Source organism: Micromys minutus (assembly GCF_963924665.1).
Source record: "Micromys minutus genome assembly, chromosome: 10".
NCBI classification, from domain to species: Eukaryota; Metazoa; Chordata; class Mammalia; order Rodentia; family Muridae; genus Micromys; species Micromys minutus.
Window position 1 is genome coordinate 6660447 of NC_137979.1, and position 23180 is coordinate 6683626.

A 23180-nucleotide genomic window follows, 5' to 3' on the forward strand; every position below is an offset into this window, starting at 1 on the left:
CCCTGACAGTCCCTGACAGTCCCTGACAGCTCTAAGTGCCTGGCTGTGATGGTTTGTATATACTTGGCCCCAGGGAGTATCACTATTAGAAAGTGTGGCCTTGTTGAAGTAGGTATGTCACTACGGTGAAAGCTTTAAGACCCTCATCCTAGCAGCTTGGAAGCCAGTATTCTACTAGCAGCCTTCAGATGAAGATATAGAACTCTCAGCTTCTCATGAACCATGCCTGCCTAGATACCACCATGTTCCCACCTTGATGACAATGGACTGAACCTCTGAACCTGCAAGCCAGCCCTAATTAAATGTTGTCCTTTATAAGACTTGCATTGGTCATGGTGTTTGTCCACAGCAATAAAACCCTAAATAAGACACTGGCTCACATTAATGTCACCTAGTGGCCACATGGAGCCTGTGAGCAGAGTCAGGAACAATAGATAAGAGGTTTCAAAAGTACAGGATGAATCAACTTTCATATCTAATATAGTAGGCATTTGGACTTGGCCTAAATTTTTATTAGAGGGGTGGGATGATAGTCAAAGTTAAGTAACCTTGCTTAATGAGCTTACCCATGAACCTGGTATTCTTGTACTCATCTGGCTACTCAGCTATAACTAAAGAACTGGAAGATCAGATCATCAGTGCTTCTACTTGGTGGGTGGATGGGTAGTATTTGGCCATGAGCTTCATGGCCAGAGAGTTGTAAGAGAGGAACCGAACTTTGAGAATCTAGAACAGTTATACCAGGGGTCTACAGTTTTTTTTTTTTTTTTTTTTTTCTTTTTTAGTCAGAAATGTGCCTCTCTAGTAATAATATGCTCAAGGGTATATTAATATAGATGTCGAGTATTTTCAAACTGTTTACTTAGATTCTTTATCTCATTTATGACTCAAGAAAAACTGTTATATAACACATGCATGTAAAACACTTATACACATAAAAAAACCTTTAAAGAAACAGCTATTGAAGTTCTTCTTAAAAGAGTAAAAAATCACATTTCTTAGTTATTTAATGCATATGTATTTTATGTGTATGTATGTATATATATGATTGTATGACTACATACATGAAGACTAGAGGAGCATGTTGGGTGTCCTGCTTTATTCATTTAAGACAGGGTCTCTCACTAAATAATGTAGCCATGACTTGCTTTCCTTTCTCCTTCCCCTTAACCCTTGCCACCTCTTTTAAGACTGGGAGTCTCTGTGTAGCACTGGCTATCCTGGAACTCACTCTGTAAACCAGAATGGCCTCAAACTCAGAGACCTGCCTGCCTCTGCCTCCTGAGTGTTGGAATTAAAGTTGTGTTCCACCACTGCCTGGCTGCATAGTGTGTGTGTGTGTGTGTGTTTGTGTGTGTGTAAGGGTTGGTGTTTATGTAAGTATATGCCACATGTGTATGCTTGCCTCTACAGATGGAAGGTGTTGGACCCTCTGGAGTGCTAGAACCAGTTGGTTGTGAATCACCCATGGGTACTAGAAACTGAATTGAGATGAGCATAAAGTACACTTTTCCACTTAGAAATCTCTCCAGCCCTATTCTTCTCTCCTTCCCCTTCATTTCTTCTTTTAGTGTGGGGGCTAGGATCCAATGTCAGATCTATATGCTTGTACAACAAGCATTCAGACATCTATGTAGCTTGAAGAAGTACATCTCTTGGCTTCATATATAATGAGAACTGCTTTTCAGCTATGTGAAGAAAGGAGTGGGGCAGAAGGGGGGGTTAGTCTCCAGACTAAATGTTCTTATATTGGTGAATGAGCTAGAAACGTGATAGAATTTGTGCCCAACAGGAGAAAGTCTTCCCTGCAATGTCCCTACTGTGTTTGCATCAGTGACCAAGCATACTAGCAGGTATCAGATAGTACTGAAGGGATTTGTTTTTAAAACATTTTGTTCTACTTTCCACTATAATTGATGACGAACCCTAGCTGTGAGAGGTTGTCGCTCCATCACTTAAGAGCTAGAGTCAGGAAGATCACTTGTGTTCAGGTAAGGCAAAGCAGCAAGACTCAACCTCCAGAATAAAATGGGAAAAAAAAGTGGATCCTTACCTCAGGACTCTCAGAAAAAGAGAAGTAGTATTTGCTCTAAAAGCCTCTATTGTGCCCACACTACCCTCAGCACAGAAATGACCTGGGAACTATATGATGTGTGGATGAGGGGATCAATGGATAAAAAGGGCCACCATCCTTCAACATTATCATTTCCTATAGTTTTAGGCACCAGGCCTAGCTGCCCAAAGCCCTGATGAACTCCACACCTCAATCTTTAGAATAAATTCTTTGTTCTATGACTCCTGACTCTGTTTCACTACCAGAACTGTGACTTAGGGTGATGGTTCTGAGCAAGAGAGGGACTCAGTTTGATTGCTTCCTGTCAGCTGCGTCTACTACAGCTGTGCATGCACAAGCCCCTGGCCCACAAGTGGCTACTATGGTCTGTGATTCTCCAGAGAGAGAGGTCGGGAGGGGAATGCAGATGGCTATGGGTTGATGGCTAGCACAGGCAGGCAGGCAGGCAGGTCCTGACTCTGGGTGTCTCTGGCCTCTGTATTTCAGACTCATGCCAGCCCAGCCACCTAGGGTGCTGGGAATTTTCATCCAGGTGGGTTGTGGATAACAGTGGGAAGAATTCCCATTTTTCCAAGATGAGCTAGGCGAGAGACAAGATTGATGGAAAACCTAGTCTGGAACAAGAGAGTGATTAGAAGAATTGTTAATGCCTAGGCAAGAGACCAACAGAAAGCAAGAGACACGGTACAGATCAATGCAGAGCCAGGTCAGATCACATGCTGAAGGAGTCCTAAGTCATAGGCACCAGAGAAAGCTATAAAGAAAACTTGGCTGAGTTTCCGTGAAACCACAGAGCAGATGACCCAGAAACCTAAGAAACCACCCAGGTTCTCAGAGGAAGGGGTAGTTCTGGATTTAGAAGTATGCTGTGCTGGGACGGAGGGTTCTAGGCGTGCCTGGGATGAGCAAGGAGCGAGAAGAGGGATTAGCCTACAAGCATGTAGCTCACCAAGTTTTCCTGAAACATGGACACATAAGCTCTTTGATCTCCTAAGAAGGGTCTCTTTTTCTGTCCAACCCCACTGCCTGGTTTTAGATACACACAGAGCTAAGTAGCAGTCAGTGGGGTGGAGAATCACATTTCCCTTAAACATTCCAGCCAATCTTGTGGCTCAAGTTTCTCTTTTGTCTATCAGTTAGTTCTAGAAAGGATCATAATTTATTTATTCATCACTTCAATAATCATTCTGATAAAAGAATCTCCCTTATCCAGCATCCCGTCCAAATTCAGAGAGACACAGAAACCTAATCTATTGCAAAATTTAGTACTTTCCATATGTAATTTAACTTGAAAGGGGCGGGGGGGAGGGGAGTCAGCCTTCTGTCAAAAGAAAAAAAATAGACAAGAGGAATTCAATTAACAGTGTACTTAAAATACCTCTATCCTTGATTTGGGACAGAGAGCAAGTTTAGAGACATGTAGCAGGCAAGGAGCTGCTGACTAGCTGCAGTTGTCAGAAGACTAGGTCTGGGTTGAAAGAAAACAGATCTTGGAAAAAGTCACCAGAGTGTTAATGCAACAGCTTTCAACAATGTCTGTTCATCTGAGTGGACAAGCCTTGAATTTCAAGACAGGCATTCCAGTATTCCCAAAGAAAAGAGCTAAGTAAAGTATTAAACTTGCCTCCCGCAAAGACTGCTGACCTGTAAGTAGGTGAAAGGGCATATAACTCTTACGAAACTGCTAAGACAGCTCAATAACATCAGATCCATTGAAAAATAAACACTGACATTAGTAATGCAGTAGGTCAAAAGAATCTGTACTCTTGCTGCTCAGCCAGCCTCTGGGAGTTGAACAGCACTGCTTTTACCCTCAGCAGCAAGCAAGATGGCAGTGAAGCAGGGGCAAGTGACTAGAGAAAGCCCAGCACTCTCAAGGTCAGGGTAAAAATGAAAGACACACCAGTAAGCTACTTCAGATTTCAACTTCTTTGGGCAGCCACAGCAGATTTCAGGAATTGATTGAAACCCAACAGACTCTGCTACATTTGCTTCCAAGCACTTAGGAGTGTGGAGCTCAAGAACAATTGAAAATCCCTTCTCTGTGGACTTATGGGTCAAAAGCACTCAGCTATCTAACATAATAAATACATTTTTGTTCTTGTTTTGTTTTTCAAAACAGGATATCCTTGTGTTAGCCCTGATTGTCCTAGAACTCACTTTGTAGACCAGGCTGACCTCCCAACTCCTAAGAGATCTTCGTGCCTCTGCCTCCTGAGTGATTGGACTAAAGAGTTTGAAAGCTCCAGCACTCATCAGCATTGGCATTTTTTTTTCTTTTTGCTTTTTTTTTTTGTTAAGTAGCAATGCCTGGTCCTGGCACAATGTCACTGAAGTTAAAAATCCCCAGTGGAGTTCAGATTTCATTCTTACTACTTACTTATGCAGTAGGTAAGCACAGGTTTTGGGCTCTTCTAACTGCAAACACCCAAAGGAAACAGGCAGTAACTCTTGTGAAGATACTCTCACTCTACTCTTGAAGGATGACAATCCTTTGAAGAAAAATATACCTGGGGGCCTCTGAAAGGAAGGAAGCCCAGTCTCTACTTTCAGGAGGCTTAGATGCCAAAGAGGTACCCCTAGTTTCTCCCTACATCCTCCTGGAACCATTTCTTGCTGTTGGATCTAGACCTAAGGGCTAAACTCAACAAGACACTATCTCCTCCAGAAAGCCTAACTGGTCAATCCCAATCCCTGACACTCAATGAACCAGTTGCCCAATGGTATCACAGAAGATTCTTTTCATTGTCTGCATATTCAATACTGCTGAGACCCCAGGAAATTACAGTTGGTGCTCAAGTCCCCAAACACATCCACATGCACCATTAAACAGCACGTCACATCCTCAGCCGAGTGACTGAGAAGTGTCAAAGTCACCCAAGAATAAAGTGCAAGGGGATGAGGAATTTCGGTTTCCATCACTCTTCAGAGAAGGTGCCTTAACCAACCTCTCCAGTGATCTTGTCTCAGAATACTGTGGAAAAGACTCTGTACCAACAAGTCACCCTGGAAAGATCTGGGGACACATGGGTCCTTAAGAAGTAACAATCCATCGAGGGCAAATGGAAAACAGTTTCTCATGGGGCATGGCGAGACTTCATCTCAGGGTGAGGATAGGTGAGGGAAGGAAGAGCAACTACAGAAAGGGTAGAGATGTTGGAACACATGTTTCTTTAACTTTATAAAAGCTCTGCAAAGAGTATTTCCTTTCTAAACAGAGGCTGAAACTGTGCCCACTTCTCTGGGGCAAGTCCTAATCCCACACCTCTAAATCATTTCAGTATCTTGAAAAAGTCCCACCACTCAAGGTCTCAGGGCATCTCCTTCTGGACTCTATCTTCAATGTGACCCTACGAACCGATGGGCCATGTGACATTTGTACACTGAGTGAGGGGCGTACTGTGGCTAGAAGTCATCTCATAAAAAATGTTCCTGGGCCTCATGACTGGAGGATGCTTATCACTAGGGAGCCTGTGCGTTGGACGAAGGGCTACAACCGTCGCCCGCGATGTCACCGGATCCTGACAGGGGGCTGCCACCTACCTCTGTCACGATGGTGGCCAGGAAGACATCCTTGCTGTACTCCCAGCCATCCAGGCAGTTCTCCTGCTCCAGCTGCTCCAGGTCCACGTCCCGTCCCGGCTCCAGCCCCAGTTCAGAGAAGTTAGCGATGGTGGCCAGTCGGTAGCGGCGGCAGCTCTGAGGCACCTGTCGTCCGTCCTTCGTCTCCAACGGGATACTGTGGTTGCGCCACGCGCTGCTCAAGTTCACGGTGTGAGGCACAAGGCAACGGTGCTCCGGGGTCCCGGCCAGGAACACGATTGACATACCATTGAAGCCATTGGGGATGATGCTGGCGCTGAGCAGGAAGAAGATGAGGCGCTGGAAGGGCCCCCAGTCGCCCAGGAAGGCGGTCACCTCGTCGTAGTCCCGCATGCCGTCCTCAGCCTCCCACAGCGCCCGTCCGGGAATCTGGGGATACCGCGGAACGGGAGACGGGGCGCTGAGGGCCTCTGCGTGCCAGGCTCGTGAGTTCCCACCGACGCCTCAGACTCGGCCACCTCTAACCTTACATAGGGCCTGAGGCCGGGGCGGGTTCGGGGCAAGGGCCTGGGCCGCAAGGCCCGCCCCGCCGTCCCGGCTCGGAGGCGCGGCGCGGCGGGGGCGGGGCAGGGGCCTGAGTGACGCACGGTGGGCGCCGGCCATCGGCCGCGCGTGCGCCTGAGGCGGAGCCGAGCCAGGACTCAGAACTGGCGGGGCAGTACGAAAGGCGGGGCTGAACTTGGCTACAGAACTGTGAGAGGGGAAGGGGTGTGGCTTCATTTAACCACGCCCCTCACCGATCGCTGCGGGGTCCGGGTTGGGTGAGCACTTCTAGTTCCGCCCAGACTGGAAGACCGAGGCTGTCTGTGAGCCACGCCCTGAGCAGGTCCGCTCTAGGGGGCGGGATTGGGTCTTTTCAGGCCACTTCCTGGAGCAGGTTCCCTTGGGGGAAAGGGGTGACTTTGAAAGAGTTATGTCCAAAGCCATCATGGGAGGGCCATCCTGGCTGTTCTATGGAAAGAGGCTTAGAATTTAAGCATTAAACAGCCTACCTTCTCAACTTTTGTTGTTGTTCATTCAGAGAAATATTATGACCCTCTGAGAGTTTTATTGACAACAGCCTTTGTTGGAGTTTTTTCCTGGAAAGAGTGGCATCTTTTGTGGCTGCAGAGATAGCTCAGATAAGACTCTTACTTAAGAGTTCAGATTGCTCCTCCAGAGAACCATGGCTAGGTTCCTAAAAGGCACAGGATGGCTCACAGGCCCAGCAGGCATGTGCTTGGTGTATAGACTAGACAGACTTTCAGGCAAAACACCCTGACAATGTGTGTGTGTGTGTGTGTGTGTGTGTGTGCGCGCGCGCGCATGTATTGGGTTTTGAGACTGGTGATGAGAAAGGGGGCAATGAATTTTAATTCTCAGACCTCTATGTTTTATGCTCTTAAGTCTTTTTGTTGTTTCTTGATTTAAGAAACAGTAAAATTTTAACTTTAAGGATCTTAGTCTAGGATTAATCTCTCAGATTTGTAATTTTTACAATTAACACAGGAGCCAACTTGTTTAAAAAAAATAAACAAAACCAAAAAAACTGCCAGAGTTGGTTTATATAGCCCGTTCCAGGCTCTCAAATGAACAACATAAAAGACCTTACCATGAAGCCCATTATTTTGTTCTAGTAATATATCCTAATAATAAAAACATTAAAGCAAAAACAGAAAATCAGAAATCAGCAACTGTGTGATTCTGAAGCAACACTGTCAATAAAATAAGAAGTTATGTTTATAATTTTATTTATATTTGCTTTTTTGAGATGAATTTTGCTGTAACTGCCCGGGCTCGCTCAGCAGCTTGACCTCAGGTGATCTACCTTCCTCATCAGCGGGAACAATAGGTCCAGTGCAGCTGGCATTCTTTATAGTCACAATTAACAGCTTTGTAGGCGTTAGTAACTTTTTTTGTTACAGAGACAAAAGCATCTTGATATAGGGAAAGAATTTGTTTGAGAGGAGATTTCTCTGTCCTACATCTCCCTTAGTAGACTAGGCTGGCCTTGAATTTATAGAGATACACGGAACCCCTTCCTCTGAATGCTGGGATTAAAGACATGTGCCACCCCTGCTTGGCAGATTAACAGTTTAAGGATTTAAGGATTCAAACACTGCAAGCTATCCCTGTCTTGTGAAAATACTGTTTAAAGATTTTGGTTTTCTCCTCCTTTTATTTTTTTATTGTCTTTTATTTGTTTGTTTTTGTGGTCCTGGGGATTGAACCTAGGGCCTATACATGCTTGTCTGCTTTAAAAAAGCAAAACAGGACAAAACCATACAACCCCAACAGTATTTTAATGCCATCTCCTCAACTGAAAACAAAAATACAGAAGTGGGAACCTAGCATTTTAGACGAGGAAATAGAAACATTTCTGTAACACATAGATTTTTAAACTAATTCTACACGAAACCTGGTGTTGTGGCACATGTATAATCCTCCTGTTTGGAACAGTGGCTAGAAGATCATAAATAAGAGGTCAGCCTGGGCTACACCGTGAGCTCCTCGTCTGCCTGGGATTCACAGGAGGCCCTTTAGAAACAATGTTCATCCTCTGCATCTGACTGTTTAGTCTCTCTCCTTCCTAAATCTCATGGCTATTCCTTTAAAAGAGAATTTGCTTCTTGCTAACACCTTCCATTACAGTCCTTATTTGGAATTACAAAGAAAGTGCAACTTCTTGGTAATAAGCCAGTTTCTTGTATTCTAAAATATTGTTAAACCTTTGAGAACCACAGGAAGCCTCTGTGAAGAGTATTGACTCCTGTCCAGAGAAAACAGGTAAAGATAAGTCTTACTTTACCATAGAGAAATACCAGTTTATATTATCACAGAAAATACTGGGGTTTGAAGATGGCTCAGTGGGTGAAGTGCTGGCTGCCAAACTTAATGACCTGAGTTTGATTTCTGGGATCCACATGATGGAAGGAGAGGGTTGACTCCCAAAAGTGTTTTCCTCTGACCATCATGTGTGTGTAGTAGTAGTATCATACACACACACTCTCTCACAAATGTATTTTCAAAAAATTAAAATACAGATGGAAAAGGACTAAGAAAGACACTATCACTGTTGGGATTCTGTAAACCCCACCTCTCAGTTACCTAGTAACAGCCAGGTATACCCCACCCCTCAATTACCTGACAGTAGCCAGGTATGCTCCGCCCCAGTGACCTGACACTATAAAAGGGGCTGCTTGCCCCCTCCTCTCTCTCTTGGCCTCTCTTGCTCTTATGCTCTTGCAGCCTTGCTCTCCCTCCTACCCCTCCTCTTCCCTTCCCTTCCCCCTCTCTCCCACATGCTCATGGCCTGCCTCTACTCCTCTACTTCTCTCTCTCTCTCTCTCTCTCTCTCTCTCTCTCTCTCTCTCTCTCTCTGCCTCTGCCACCCTCTTAACTCTCCCATGACCTAAATAAACTCTATTCTGTACTATACCGTTGTGTGGCTGGTCCCTCAGGGAAGGGATTCCCAACATAGGCCCCTCAGAAGCATCGCCCTTGCCCCCAGGCCTCACCGCACCTCCATGGGCCATATGCCCCCCACTCTCTTCATCCTTCCCCTAACAATCACTAACCTCCGGAAACCACACACAGGTACATATGCAAGTACATGCAGACACATGTGCAGACACATGCATATGAAACTGTCCTTTGGTTTCCTTGTCTTAATGCTGGGAACCAAAGTAACCAGCCAAGCAGTCATCGTTTCTATGGTTCTCTCAAGTCAACAGGACCTACAAAACCAGCTGAGACCAGGTTCAACCGTAACACTCTTGGTGAGATCACAAGGCACACACCTGCCTCTTCCCATCCTGTTTTTGTCTCCTTTCTGTTGATAATCTTGGAGTTATTGTTAATACCCAGAATAGGGTTGCTTTAGTTTTTGTTTTGTTTTTTTTTTTGTTTGTTTGTTTTTAGGGTGGGGCTGCATCCATTGTCTTCCCAAAATGGGCACAGAGAAAATAACTTTTCTTCCTGTTTTGATATTACTCTTCTCCCTTTCCCCCTTCCCTGCTCCTCCCCTCTCCCCCTTCCCTCCCCCTCCCCCCTCCCCCTTCCCTCCCCCTCCCCTCTTCCCCTTCCCTCCCCCTCCCCTCTCCCCCTTTCCTCCCCCTTCCCCTCCCCCTTCCCTCCTCCTCCCCTCTCCCCCTTCCCTCTCCCTCTCCCTATCTCTGCTCTGTCTCTCTCTCTGTCTCTCTGCCTCTCTCTGTCTCTCTCTCTGTGTCTGTCTTTCTCTCTTTCTCTGCTCTGTCTCTCTCTTTCCTGTTTGGACCCCAAAAGACATATCTAGTGGAAGCTGATCTGTTTAGATCCCCAGAGTAGGTTTCTGGTAACAGTTATAAAACTTAATTTAAAACATTTTACTTTATGTATGTGGTGTTTTGCCTACTGGGACTCACATAATTGAGTGGTAGCCTTTTGATGTCATCTTGCTGAAAGACTGAGAATCACAAGGCTGGCAAACATTTGCTGTTTTAAGCTTCAAGTTTGGGGATATTATGCTCTGAGATAATAGATAACCAGCACACGGGCTATTTGAGTCCAACCAGCTGTTAAACTTCTGAAAAACAAACACACCTTTTTATAGTTTCCAAGATAAGAGATGGCGCAGTGTACAAATGAGAACATAGCCTCTGGTTATGGCAGAAATAATCAGAAGACGACTCAGCCCACATGATGCTTAATGTTGTCAGCTCAACAAAAACTAAAATCCCCTAGGAGACAAGCCTCTGGGTAAGCCTGGAAGGAATTATCTGGATGTGGCAGATTGAAGTGTTAAGACCCATCTTAACTGTTGACCACACCAACCCATGGCTGGGGTATAGACAATAAAAAGGACAGAGAGGGGGAGGGAGAGGGGAGGGAAACAGAGACAGAAACAGAGAGACCGAGTTCTAGCATTTCTTTCTTTTTGCTTCTTGGCTATGGATGTGATGTGACCAACTGGTTCCTCAAGTTTTTCCACCATTAGTTCCCTACCACAGTGGACTGCATCCTTGAACTGTGAGCCAAAATAAACCCCTTCCTAAGTTGCTTTGGTTAGGGCATTTTATTATAACCAGGAGACAAGTAGGTGACAATGAATAATGTTCTTTGTCCAAGCCTGATAATCTTTGTTTCACCAGAACCTTTGTTTAAATAAAACAAAAACAAGACAAAAAACTAGGTGCTGTAGCAAGTACCTTCAAATTCTAGTGCTGGGAAGGCAGAAACAGCCGGCTCCCTGGGGCTCTTTGGCCAGTCACACTAACCAATTAGCAAGCTTCTGGTTCAATACAGGTAGAGAACAATGGAGAAAGACACATGATATCAACCTCTGGCCTTCACTGCACATATAAAAGTGCACATAGACACACATACATGATCATTTATACACACATACGAACAGAAAGGAAGGAAGGAAGGAAGAAGGGAAAAAGTTAAAACCAAACCCTGACTGCTGACTTTGAATTTCTGTCCTGTGAGCTTGAGAAGGTCTGAGTGTCTTCTGTCCTTTAATTACCCATGAGCATGCGGTAAATGTCAGCAGTGCCTCTTAGTTTTATTTTGAGTTATTGGGAATAAAAGGGCACATTAAGAGTCACGAATTCTCCATCGACTTGGTTGTGTGCAGTGGGGCTTTCGGCAGTTATTTACTTGAGGAAGAGAAGCCTCCAAAGGAACAAGTACTAGGAAGAGGAATTCGTGTGTACAGGGCTGGGAATGGAAGCTAATATGGGTGTTATGGAAGTGAATGTGGAGGTTCCTAAAAAAAAAATAAACCTGAAACCATATTTACTACATGATCTAGCATCTCACTTCTGGGAAACCTGTGTGTGTGTGTGTGTGTGTGTGTGTGTGTGAATGACACTGGTTTTCCCATGTTAATACCACTATCCATGAAACATGGTATCAAATATCCATCAACTAATAAGTGGACAAAGAAAATATGAATGTGTGTATATGCTATATGTGTGTGTATGTATCCATGTATATTCATGTATGTTATATACCCACATATATATGGACACGCATGCACACACACACACATGCATGAATGTGGAACATTTTTTCTGCCATTTAAAAAGATCATGAAATCCTGTCACTTACAAATTGACAAGACTGAATAGATCTGGGGGACATTTTGATAAGTTCAGTAAGTCAGCCACAGAGAAACACCGAAGTGCCGTATCATTCTCTATTGTGACATTGAAACTCCCCTACACATAATTAAAAATCATTTTAAGAAAACTTTAAAAATGAAATAGTTGTTTGTGTACATCAGTTCTGTTGTAGTTAAGACTGTGAGAGATACTTTGAGAAGGACAGGTTTATTTTAGCTCATTGTTGATGTTAATTTACGGTGAGTTTCTGTCCCACTCTTTCCCAGCTAGCTCCCAAGTAAAAGACACAGAAACCTGGTATTTTATTTACAAGCTGCTGACTTTGTGCTGAGCAGGTTCTAAGCTACTCTAATCCTGCTAGGAAATTAGTAACCAGATTAAATGCCCCATACTTGCCAATTGAGTCTTGCTTTGACTCATGTGTGTCCTCAATGTGAACTTTTGGCCACCTGCTCATGTGTTAGGGTAGCCAATTACTCTCTTTCTAATCCACCTGGTGGTGGCGGTAGCTGCAAATTCCTTACTACCCACCCCAATGTTCTAGGTTCCTGAAAGAGACACACACACAGCCTTATATTTTAACATGCCTTAAAGAGCTCAATGGCTGGGCCACTCCCAAACTTCAATGTGGCTAACACTTCCTCTCCAATATTCCTGAGTTTTTACTTACTAAAATCTATATTCTATCCTTGCTCTTCTAGACCCAGTGTGGGCGGGAGCTGGGACTGCTCTTCCCGGCTCTTACATGATTGCTATGTTTTCTCTTCTGCACCTCTCAGGCCTGGTCTTTACTCCCTTCCAGGCATGATGGCTATATCTCCTTCCTCCTTTGGTCCCTCGCCCTGCATCCTAAAGTCCTGCATCTATCTCTCTGCCCAGCCATTATCTGCAGGCAAGTTATTTACCAATCAAAACAAATTGGGGCAGGTACTTACGTGTAAATTCTTGTGCAATTTTGGGGACCCAATTAACACAATACAAGGCTTAGATCAAATCCACAGCACTAATAATGGTCCATCCTGCCTCATGGCAATCTACCGCCTCTCTCCTTCTCCTCATGGTCCCTACCTGAGACCTCCACAGCAATATCCACTCCTGCTTTCCTCTCTCTCCTGCCCAGTTATAGACACCAGCCTATGACTGTTAACTAATCAGGGACTATTGGGGAGCATTCTTTACAGAACATTGGTTGATACTGTGCCCCAAGATCAGGTTGCAGTCCTAGACCAGGGCACAGAAGCTCCAACAGCTCGTGGTCTGGGTGGTTTCCATGCATGACCCAGCTGGCTCCATTGTTTCAAGGGCTATGGCTAGGCACAGCATCATGATGGAGAGTGTGTGGTAAAGCAAAGACACTCACTTCATTGTAGTTATAAACCAAAGGAGCCATAGGACAGAGCCAGTGCCAAGACAGACCCTTCAAGGGCACCTCCACCACACCCCTGTGATCTGTATTCTCCAGCTCCTTCTACTCTCTCTATTCAAGTGTTGAATCTGTCACCGGGTTGACCCATTAATTAGATTAGCTTCTCACAATCTATAGTCTGCGCTGAGATCTGGCATGGACACAAAAGGAGGAATGCTTTAGGAATCACCTAGCTGCTTCTCCATCCAATGAAGTTTAAGTATCACTGAGTTTTTTTTTTTTTTTTTTTTTTTTTTTTTTTTTTTGCTCAGACAACTGAGCAAAGCTGTAAAACGTTATTTTCATTAGGTAGGAACATCAGACTGGAGGAACAGAAGTTTCTTTATCTCATTTGGCAACATCCTAAGCACTACTACCCTGAATATGGATGCTCTGGGCAGAAAACAGCAGCTCGGAGCTAGCAGGATGTGGAGGAGGAGACCCTTGGTTGTCAGTGGGAATGCTGTACTCTGTGGCATTGCACAGGTGTTCAACCTCAAAAACAGCAACATGGGCTGGAGAGATGTGTCATCGGGTAAAGTACTTGCTGCATAAGCTCAAGAGACTGAGCTTGGATTATCGAAACCCATGTAAAACCCGGGCATGGTGGCATGTGCTTATAACCCCAGTGCTGAGGAGGGGGGACAGAGACAGGTGAATCCCAGGAACTCCCAGGATCCAGGAGTGTTGCAGAATATTTAGTGTAAGGGTCTAGGATTTCCTGAAGAATGATATCCTGGACTTACGTAGTATGTGAAAGTAAAGGGTGTTTTATTTTGCAGAAATCTAGCATGTTTGGGTCTCCAATTCCAAGACGGAGACCAAGTGAGCTTGTAGGCCTGATTTAAAGCACAGTAGGAGCATTCTGGGATAGGTGACCTCTATCTTGTTCCATCTCTAGGGACATTCTAGAACCATTATTGGGGAATGGGGGTAGAAAACTTACTGGGGATAACCGTGCTTCAGGCCAGGTGGAGGGCAGTTTCTGATGGCAGAGCAGTTTCTGACTATTTGCCTGAAGTCTGGGGTTTGTTTGTTTTTCGTTTTTTTCTAGTAACTGACTTGTCTGGGCTTGTCCAGACTTGCCCAGTTTTCAGGCCTACTCTCCCGAACTGTCAGTTTGAAGCTTGTTGTGGAATCAGTCTAGTCTTCTCATTATCTCTTTGTGAAGCCCAAGATCTTGAACTGTTGTAAGAATCTGTTTCTAATTGTGGTGTGGCTCAGCCTCTGGTCCTAGAGCTTTCTATTTACAATAAACAAGTAGCTGTGGTATGGCTCAGCCCTAGCACACACCTTTAATCCAAGAGCTAAATAAAGTCAACCATAGGTCAAGAGGCAGAGCAAGCAACCAGTTGACAAGAGTGAACATAAGTAAACAGAAAGTGTGTGTGGGTGTGGGGAGCCGAATACAGACAAGATGGTGCTGGCTCCCTCACGGCTTGAGGTAAACAACTCCTTATATAGTAATGTTCCTGTCAGCTAAGGCGCTGCACCCTGCGCATGCGCAGTACATAACCTATCTCCGGCCAATCCCGAGGCCTCTGGTGTCAGCAGACTGGTGACAACCAATCATGGCAAGCCCATATGCACTTCTCCCTATATAAGCGGACAGCTAGGGTAGTTCGGGGCCTCTTGCTTCCTGCTCTCCCCTTCAATCAAGAGGCTCCCATAAAGCATGATCTGAGAAGAATCCTCTGGTGGTGGTCGTCTTTCCTTGCTGGTCGAGGAGCGCGCCGCATGTGGGTGTTTGTGTGTGTGTGTGTGTGTGTGTGTGTGTGTGTGTGTGTGTGTGTGTGTATGTTTGAGTTGAGCTCAGAATGGAGGAGGATCGGAGAGGGGCTTTTCCATCGGCACAATCTGGGAGGTGGTCTTACTGAGGAGGCTGGAGGCCTTTGAGCATCCCAGTGTTGTATGGCCAATGGATGTCTATGATACTCCCTGAACTGATTCAGACATCAAGATCACACTAGTATTTGAGCGTATCGACTAGGACCTAAGGACACACCTGGACAAAGCACCCCTCCCCCCAAGTCTCGCCAGTTGATACCATCAAGGATCTGACATGTCAGTTTCTAAGCACCTAGACTTTCTTCAAGCCAGTAGTATTGTTCACAGAGACCTGAAGCCAGAGAAGCAACAATTGTGTATGCATGGGATTTGGCTGTATCTTTGTATATTTGAAGTGTTTTGTTGAAAGCCTCTCTTCTGGGCAAACTCGGGAGCATACCAGTTGGGCAAAATTTTTGATCTCATTGACTTGCCTCTGGAAGATGAGTGGCCTCCAGAGGTAGTTCTGTCCAGGGGAAGCTTTTCCCTTAGAGGGCCTTGGTTGATACAGTCAGTGGTGTGGTAGATGGAGGACCGGAGCCCAGCAGCTGCTGGAGATGTTGACTTTTAACCCACATAACTGGGACTCTGCCTTCTGAGCTTTGTAGCCCTCTTATCTATACAAGGAAGAAGGTGACCCGGAGGGAGAAGTAGAGAGGCTGCTGTCCTTGCTTCTGGACACTTGAGTGGAGAGGACCTCACTGAAAAGTCAGCCTCTGCCTTCCTCTGAGGTTCCCAAGACATCTCCAACATTTTCCAGACACTAAGCCTTAAATGGCATTCCCTGCTCCTCCTTATGAGGGCTACCCTCTTGTCCTCCCACCTCTCCACATTAAAGGGTGGGAAGATGTCTTCCCCCGTCCCTGACTTATACTGGGGTCCTTTTTCATACAGGAAAACAAAAACAAGACAAAGACAAATAAATGAATAAAAGAAGGATGAGTTTCCCCAAAGTTTGGTGACTATGGGGGATAGACAGTGGGAACACTGAGTCACTCATTCCTGGCAAAGGCAAGGTCCGAGTAGGATACTACATGGCAAACATGAGCTCTGGGTATTGGTTGAGAAATGTAATATTCATTCTCTGAACACTCACATTGTAGTTGCCAGAGAGGAGGTATACAATATACTGGTAAGACGAAACAGAGATCTCTCACAGCGGCTAGTGTCAGGAGTGAGCAAGAGGGGAGGCTGCTGTAGAAAGCGTGTGCTGCTGGCTGCCTACAGTGAATGGGGAGGGAATGCCGTTCTAGAGGATGCTGTCTCGAGCTGAGCAGCAAGGAAGAAAAGCAATGGCTCCTGCAAAGACCTGAGGAAATTTGGCAAGCAAAAGAACTGCCTGTGAACAGAGTGTGTGGTAGGGAATGCGTCTGGAATGTTTGGGTCACAAAAGGGCCGTGTGGCTGAACACAGCTATCAAAGTGATCAGGCCTGAGGCAGAGGTCACACTTGCTGGCAAGAGATGAAAAGCACCTAGGAACACCTGTAATCAGTCCAACATGTGTATGAGTGTGTATGGGTGTGTATGTGTATGTATGTATGTGTGCGTATGTGTGTGTATGTGTGTATGTGTGTATGTGTGTGTGCATGTATGTGTGCATCTGTGTGCATCTGTGTGTATGTGTGTGTATGTATGTGTGTGTTTATATGTGTATGTGTGCATGTGTGTGTATGTATGTGTATGTGTGTGCAGGTATGTGTGTGTATGTGTGTGTGCGCATGTATGTGTGCATGTGTGTATATGTATGTGTGTGTGTGTGTGTGTGTGTGTGTGTGTGAATTTTATCTTGGTTGAGAGACTCTCAGAATGCTTTTGAGCTGAGGAGCTGACTTTTGGGGTTTGCTATGTATTCAAATGTTAGATTCTGTACCCCAAGATCTGGTTGCACACTAGCATGCTCCATGTACACTAGCTTTTGTTGTGTGAACCTTGTCTCCCAACTTATCCCTGATTGGTTAATAAAGATGCCTACAACCTGAGCTGGGCAGAAGAGAGGGAGGCAGAGCAAGGGTTCCCAGGCAGGGACCACAAAAAGAGAGCAAGGAGGGGACAAGAAGGAAGTCGCCATGGGGTAGGTGGGCCATGAGGGCTGGTCTGATGAATCAGGAACAGTGCAAATGGGACAGATGCGAGTGTATGTGGGGATGGGGCAGGGGAAGCAGACGAGAGAGCTCAGAGGGTCGAGATCGCCCAATGTAGTGCTTTAAAGTTCATCACAATCTAAAGGTCTCTGTGGGAACTAAATGGTCTGCAGTGGGGTAGGAACCACTAATAGATATTAAAGACAACAGTGCAGAACATCTGTTAACCACTACAACTGACAGCACAGACAGGAGCTTCTGACTGTCCGAACTGTGTAGAAGAGAGAAATGGGTGAAATGGAAGATATTTGGGGGGCTGGGAGTGTAGCTCAGTGATAGAGCATGCACTTGGGGTATACTAGGCTCAGGGTTTGGTCCTCATCATCAAATACAAACACAGATACGCGTAGGCACGTACGTGCGTGCGTGCGTGTGCCAATCGGTGGCCTGGCTAGTGCTGTTACTGTCTAGGGGTCTTGGTCTGGTTCATTTTCTCTGCCAGTTTAAGAACTTAGAGGGACAGAAAACACTCAAGCACAACAGGGGCTTAAATGAACAGTTAGGAAAGGCTTTCACTAGGAGTAAGGAAGCACATATCAGACACACAGGGCACTGGGGAAGTCTCCTCCTGAGGGCCTGCTCTTCCTGGCCTTGGCTAGTTCTCTTGGGTCCCCAACAATGATACCCCAATGCCAGCAGGAACTAGTCATGGAAGATTATGTCACCCCTTATCATTTATCAACAAAAATGGTGGCATGTTAAGTCTCAAACCCTGGACCAAATGACTGAGGTACCTATTTAACAAATTGCCAAGAGCCATGCAGGAGAAAGGACCGATGGCTTTAGAACTCATGGAATGTGGCCAGCTGGTTACCACAGCCACATGGGTGAGCCTCGGGTGTGACACAGTACCAGGGACCATGTGTCCTGAGGACTTCGTGCTGTTATGGAGTTTCACTCTACTTTCTGCCCTCACATTCCTCTTAATCCGAAAATTATATGAAAACTCTAAGGAGGCTTCCAGTCTATCACTGGACGTATCTCGGGCACTCGCGACAATAACGCTCAGTCTCTTTCAGGCATTGCTGCTGGAGCAGATTTATGGTTCAGTCACCACCCTAGGGAAGAATTTAGAGATGGAGATTGTCAGCAATGGCCACCATCCTACGAAAACATTTAGAAAAATAGAATTGCAAGTGAAGCTAGGTTGGGATGTTTTTACTGCTGGCTCTGATGTAGACAGTCTCAGGGAACAATCTGAAGTATAGAAAGGCACACTCTCACTAGTTAAGCTAGGACCTTTCAAGGTCAGGGAACAAGAACAATGGCAGCACCGGCCAATGGGACCCTCAGTGAGGCTGGACGGGTAGTGATTGATTTCTTACACCCATTTCTGCCCTCTGTTTCCTGATATGATTTATTAAGAATTACTGATCCATAGATATGCATTCTGTGGATTTAAGGTAGATATGACTCATTTTATTTTTAAAGATTGTTTTAAATTTTATTTTATGTGTGTGAGTACACTGACATCAGACACACCAGAAGAGGGCATCAGATCTCATTACAGATGGTTGTGAGCCACCATGTGGTTGCTGGGAATTGAACTCAGGACCTCTGGAAGAGTAGACAGTGCTCTAACCACTGAGCCATCTCTCTAGTCCATATATGACTGATTTTTATATAAAAATATAAGTGTGTAATTCTTTTAAGATTCTTACATGATTAATTACTTTTAAAGATAAATAATGAGACAATTACTCCTTTCTTTGTAACTGCAGATTGTTGACCGGCAGTGAGAAAAACCGGTTGAGAAAACTACCTTGCTTGCTTATACTCTGTTAATCTATAACAAGTTACCTAGTTACGAATGTACGTGGGTTCTTGGGAGTAATTTATTTTCTTTACCTATACTATGTAATGTTATTTCTTGTAAAGGTATTGGGGAACATACTGGGTTTTTCCTAGTCATTAACTAGAAGAAAACTAGAATGTAATCCCATTGTAATTTTATACTGTTTGAAAGATTTTTGCTGGGATATATAAGCTAAGAAAGAAAGAACAAAGTATGGGGTTTGGAACATTGTTCCTTCCACCCATCAACTATATGTATGTATGTGTGTATGTATGCCTGTATGTATATATATAGGCTTGTGTGAATGGGATGTTGGAACACTGTTCCTTTCACCCATCAACTATGTGCATGTACATGTATATATGTGAAGTCTGTCTGGTTGTATGTTAGAGATTGCTCTATTTACTAATTGTGTGTACATAAGTGTGTATGTGTACGTGTGTAAGTGTTTAGAGCCTGCCTGCTGGAGCTTTTCTCTGACCATTTTATATGTGAATGTGTTTATGTCTGTCTGTAGGTATGTGTGCATGCATGTATACATATATGTATGAATGTATGTATGAGTGTATCTATGAATGTATACATGAAGTTATTGTTTTTTGCTTTTTTCATCCATTCTCTCTCTCTCTCTCTCTCTCTCTCTCTCTCTCTGTGTGTGTGTGTGTGTGTGTGTGTGTGAATTTTCCCTCTTTCTCTTCTTAAACTGCTGGTTGTCATAGACAGTAGTCTCTATAGGTATCTGGATCCACCCCTGTAAGCTGCTCTCAGCACTGACTCCTCATCAGCTTCCTGCCTCAGTTTACCTTACGTTGTCAAAGCTGGCCTTTCACAACACATCAAAGCTTTGCCACTGTCCTTTGAGGAGTGGTTTTCAGCTTGCAAAAAAAAAAAATGCAAGCATTGGATCAATTTCCCACTCTCTACCATATAAAAAAGTTGTCCTTTTGTGACTGATTTGTTATCACTATGTCTTCAATGTTCATTTGAGGTGGGGCATGTGTTAGAACTCCCTGTCCTTTAAGGCTGGGTGATCTTCCATGTGTTATGTGTCTACCTTTTGTTTACGCGTTTGCCCACAGACAGACATTGGTAATTGTGTAAATCTATGAACACACATATAACAAATATCCATCTGAATGCTAGCTCTGAAATCTTTCTCTCTCTTTTCATTTTCCTGTATGTGTGTATATATGTTTATGTGTGTAGGGACTTGTGCAAAGTTAATGTCAGGCTAATCCTCCATTGCTTCGTGGTATTGCTCAACCTTATTCACTAAGGAAGGGTCTTTCAGTCACAGAGATCTTGATGGCTAGCTTGTTCTGGGGAGCCCCTGTGTGGTGGTTTGTATGGGAATGGATATTTGTATGTTTGAATGAAACTGTTCCAGAAGAATTAGGAGATGTGGCCTTGTTGGAGGAGGAATGTTACTGCAGTGGACTTTCAGGTTTCAAAAGCCCACACTAGGCTGTCTCTTTCTGTTGCTTTGCCTGCAGATCAGGGTGTAAAGTTTTCAGCTACTGCGCCTGTGGTGTGTCTTTCAGCTTTGTGCCATGGTGATCATGGGCTAAGGCTCTAAAACTGCAAGCTAGCCCCTAAGTAATGCTGGACTTTATAACAGCAGTTCTCAACCTGTGGGTCACTACTTCTTTGGCAAACCTCTATCTCCAAAAATATTTACATTACAATTCATAACAGCATAAAAACCCCTGTAGCTATGGAAAAAAACAACAAAAATAATTTTATAGTTGGGGGTCACCACAACATGAGGACCTGTATTAAAGGGTCACATCAATAGAAAGGTTGAGAACCACTGATTTATGAGTTGGTGTGGTCACGGTTTCTCTCCACAGCAATAGAACAGTAATTAAGACATCTTGTATCTGATTTCTGAGTCTGCAATTAAAGGGTACTATATCACCCACTTGGCATTTACTGTGGTTCTAGAAATGCAAACTCTGATCTTATTGCTTGAGCAGCAAGCACTTTGACCACTGAGCAATCTCTCCAGCCCTGGGCTCTTTATTCTTTATTCTTTTGAGCATATGTCTAGCTATGGAATTGGTGGGTCATGTGATAATGGCATGTTTAACCACTTATTTATTTGTTTGTTTAGTGTGGTTCTGGGTATCAATCCCAAGGACTTATGGATGCAAGGCAGGTGCCCCGCCACTAACCTACACCCCTATCCTACCTTTAATTTTAAATTTTATGAAGAGATTCTCTCTCTCTCTCTCTCTCTCTCTCTCTGTGTGTTTGTGTTAAAAAGATAGATAAAAAATTTGACACTCTCATGAGCAACTTCAAAAGTTCCAATTCCTCACACTTAAATCAATAAGGTTATTTTCTGTTTTTTTAAAAATATTTTATTTTATTAAGATTTATTTATTTTATTTATATGAATACACTGTAGCTGTTTTCAAATACACCAGAAGAGGACATCGGATCTCATTACAGATGGTTGTGAGCCACCATGTGGTTTCTGGGAATTGAACTCAGGACCTCTGGAAGAGCAGTCAGTGCTCCTAACAACCATTGAGCCATCTCTCCAGCCCAAGATTTTATATTTTTAATGAAGTGTATATTTGTGTCTCTGTGTGGACATGTGCTCATGGGTTCAAGTGTCCTAGGAGGCCAGAGGTACCAGATTTTCTAGAGCTGGAACTATAGGCAGTTCCGAACCACCTGATGTAGGTGCTGGGAACTGAACTTGGGTCCTCTGGGAGATCAGCACATGCTTATAAACCCTGATCCATCCTCTCAGGCCCTAATTCTACAGATGTTTGTTTGCTCCAGGCTGGCCTGGATGTAGCCCTGGTTGGCCTGGAGCTCTTTGTACAATAATAGCCCTCAAACAGAGATCTGCTTGCCTCTGCTTCCTGAAGAGTGGGATGGAAAGTGGCATTTTGCAGAGATGCAGAAGAGAAGCTAAGTACCCTTTGTTTTGCTGTAGTTAGTATATGTTAGTACTCCGCAGATCTAAATTAGAACTCTGCTCTGTATGAAATCAGCTTTATATGCCGACTTCACTGGTAAGGATGTCCAGAGAGTGGGTAGAACATTGTGTCATGGCGTTTCTTCGAGAGTTTGTTCTAGAAGTAACTAGAAACTAGAAAACATTTGAGTCAGTATGCTGAGTAAAGAAGACCCATCCTTGCCTGTGTAGACAGACACCATCCTGAAAGCCTTCGTAGGACAAAACACAGGGGAAAGGAACATTCTCTTCTTCTCTTCCCCCCCTCCTTCTCCTCTTCCTTCTTCTTTGACTGGGTCTTTATTAGCTTATGCTAATTTGGAAAACACTATGAAGCAGAGGATGAATTACAGCTTTCAGGTCACTTAAAAAAATCTTCAGTGGAGGGACATCACATGTGTCTTGATAAGACTGTCAGACACTGCCGAATACTCTACAGCAGGTTCATAACTCCAACAAAGACGAAGAAGGCTGATGAGGGGCGGGGAGATGGCAGGGTGGGTAAATGTATTACTGTGCAGGCATGAGGATGTAAGGTCTATCCTCAGCATCCACACACTCTTAATCTCAGTGACAGAAAGGTAGAGACTGGAGGATGTCCAGGGCTTGCTAGTTCAAGTCGGTCGGTTTCAAGTGGACCTAGCTGAGCATCTTCTGAGAGCTGCTAGCTGCTAGTGGAGACAGTCATTTTTTTAGGGGTATAGTCCCTTGTAAGTTGACTCTGTTCCAGTGGCTAGTTTCTCACCCATGCTTATCTGGGCAGTACTGATTGAACTCAGTGGGTTCTAAAATAAATTATATAGTTAAAAGATGAGAGAGGACATGAAGTATTGGGGTGGGGCATGGTGAGGAATCCAGACTTAGAGGAGATGACTAAGGGTTAATTTGGCAAAAAATACATTGTGTGCTGTGGTGGCCATTCCTGGCGGTCAACTTGACTATCTCTGGAATGAACCGCAATCCAGAATTGGAAGGCTCACCTGTGATCCTGATCTTGAGGCTGGGAGATGAGAGTTTCTGACCTGGATCTTGGCACGGAGATCTTGAGTCATAATGGCTATGAATCTTAGGACTCTAAGGCAAGGAGATCAAGGTCATCTGAGACAAAGCAACTCCCAGACCCAGGCATGGTGGTACACACCTTTAATCTGGGACACACCTTCTGTTGGACCTACATAAGGACATTGGAAGAAGGAAGATTCTCTCTCTTTGCCTGCTTGCCTTGTGGGACTGAGCAACTGCTAGGTCCTTGGACTTCACAGCTGCCGCTGACTATT

The 23180-nt window shown here is 44.5% G+C and overlaps 1 protein-coding gene across 5 annotated transcripts in view; it reads right to left on the reverse strand.

The window, feature by feature from the left end:
- The window catches only part of LOC308425416 (organic cation/carnitine transporter 2), a 25985-nt gene extending 19756 nt beyond the window's left edge, over positions 1-6229 (reverse strand). For 4 of the 5 annotated variants that reach the window (XM_080922707.1, XM_080922704.1, XM_080922706.1 and 1 more), the window contains exon 1: positions 5618-6229. In XM_080922707.1, coding sequence (XP_080778833.1) covers positions 5618-6010 — 393 coding nt within the window. In that variant the 5' untranslated portion in view covers positions 6011-6229. The remainder of the gene's footprint in view (positions 1-5617) is intronic. The other variant, XM_080922708.1, reaches the window with a different exon arrangement.
- Positions 6230-23180: the final 16951 nt, after the last annotated feature.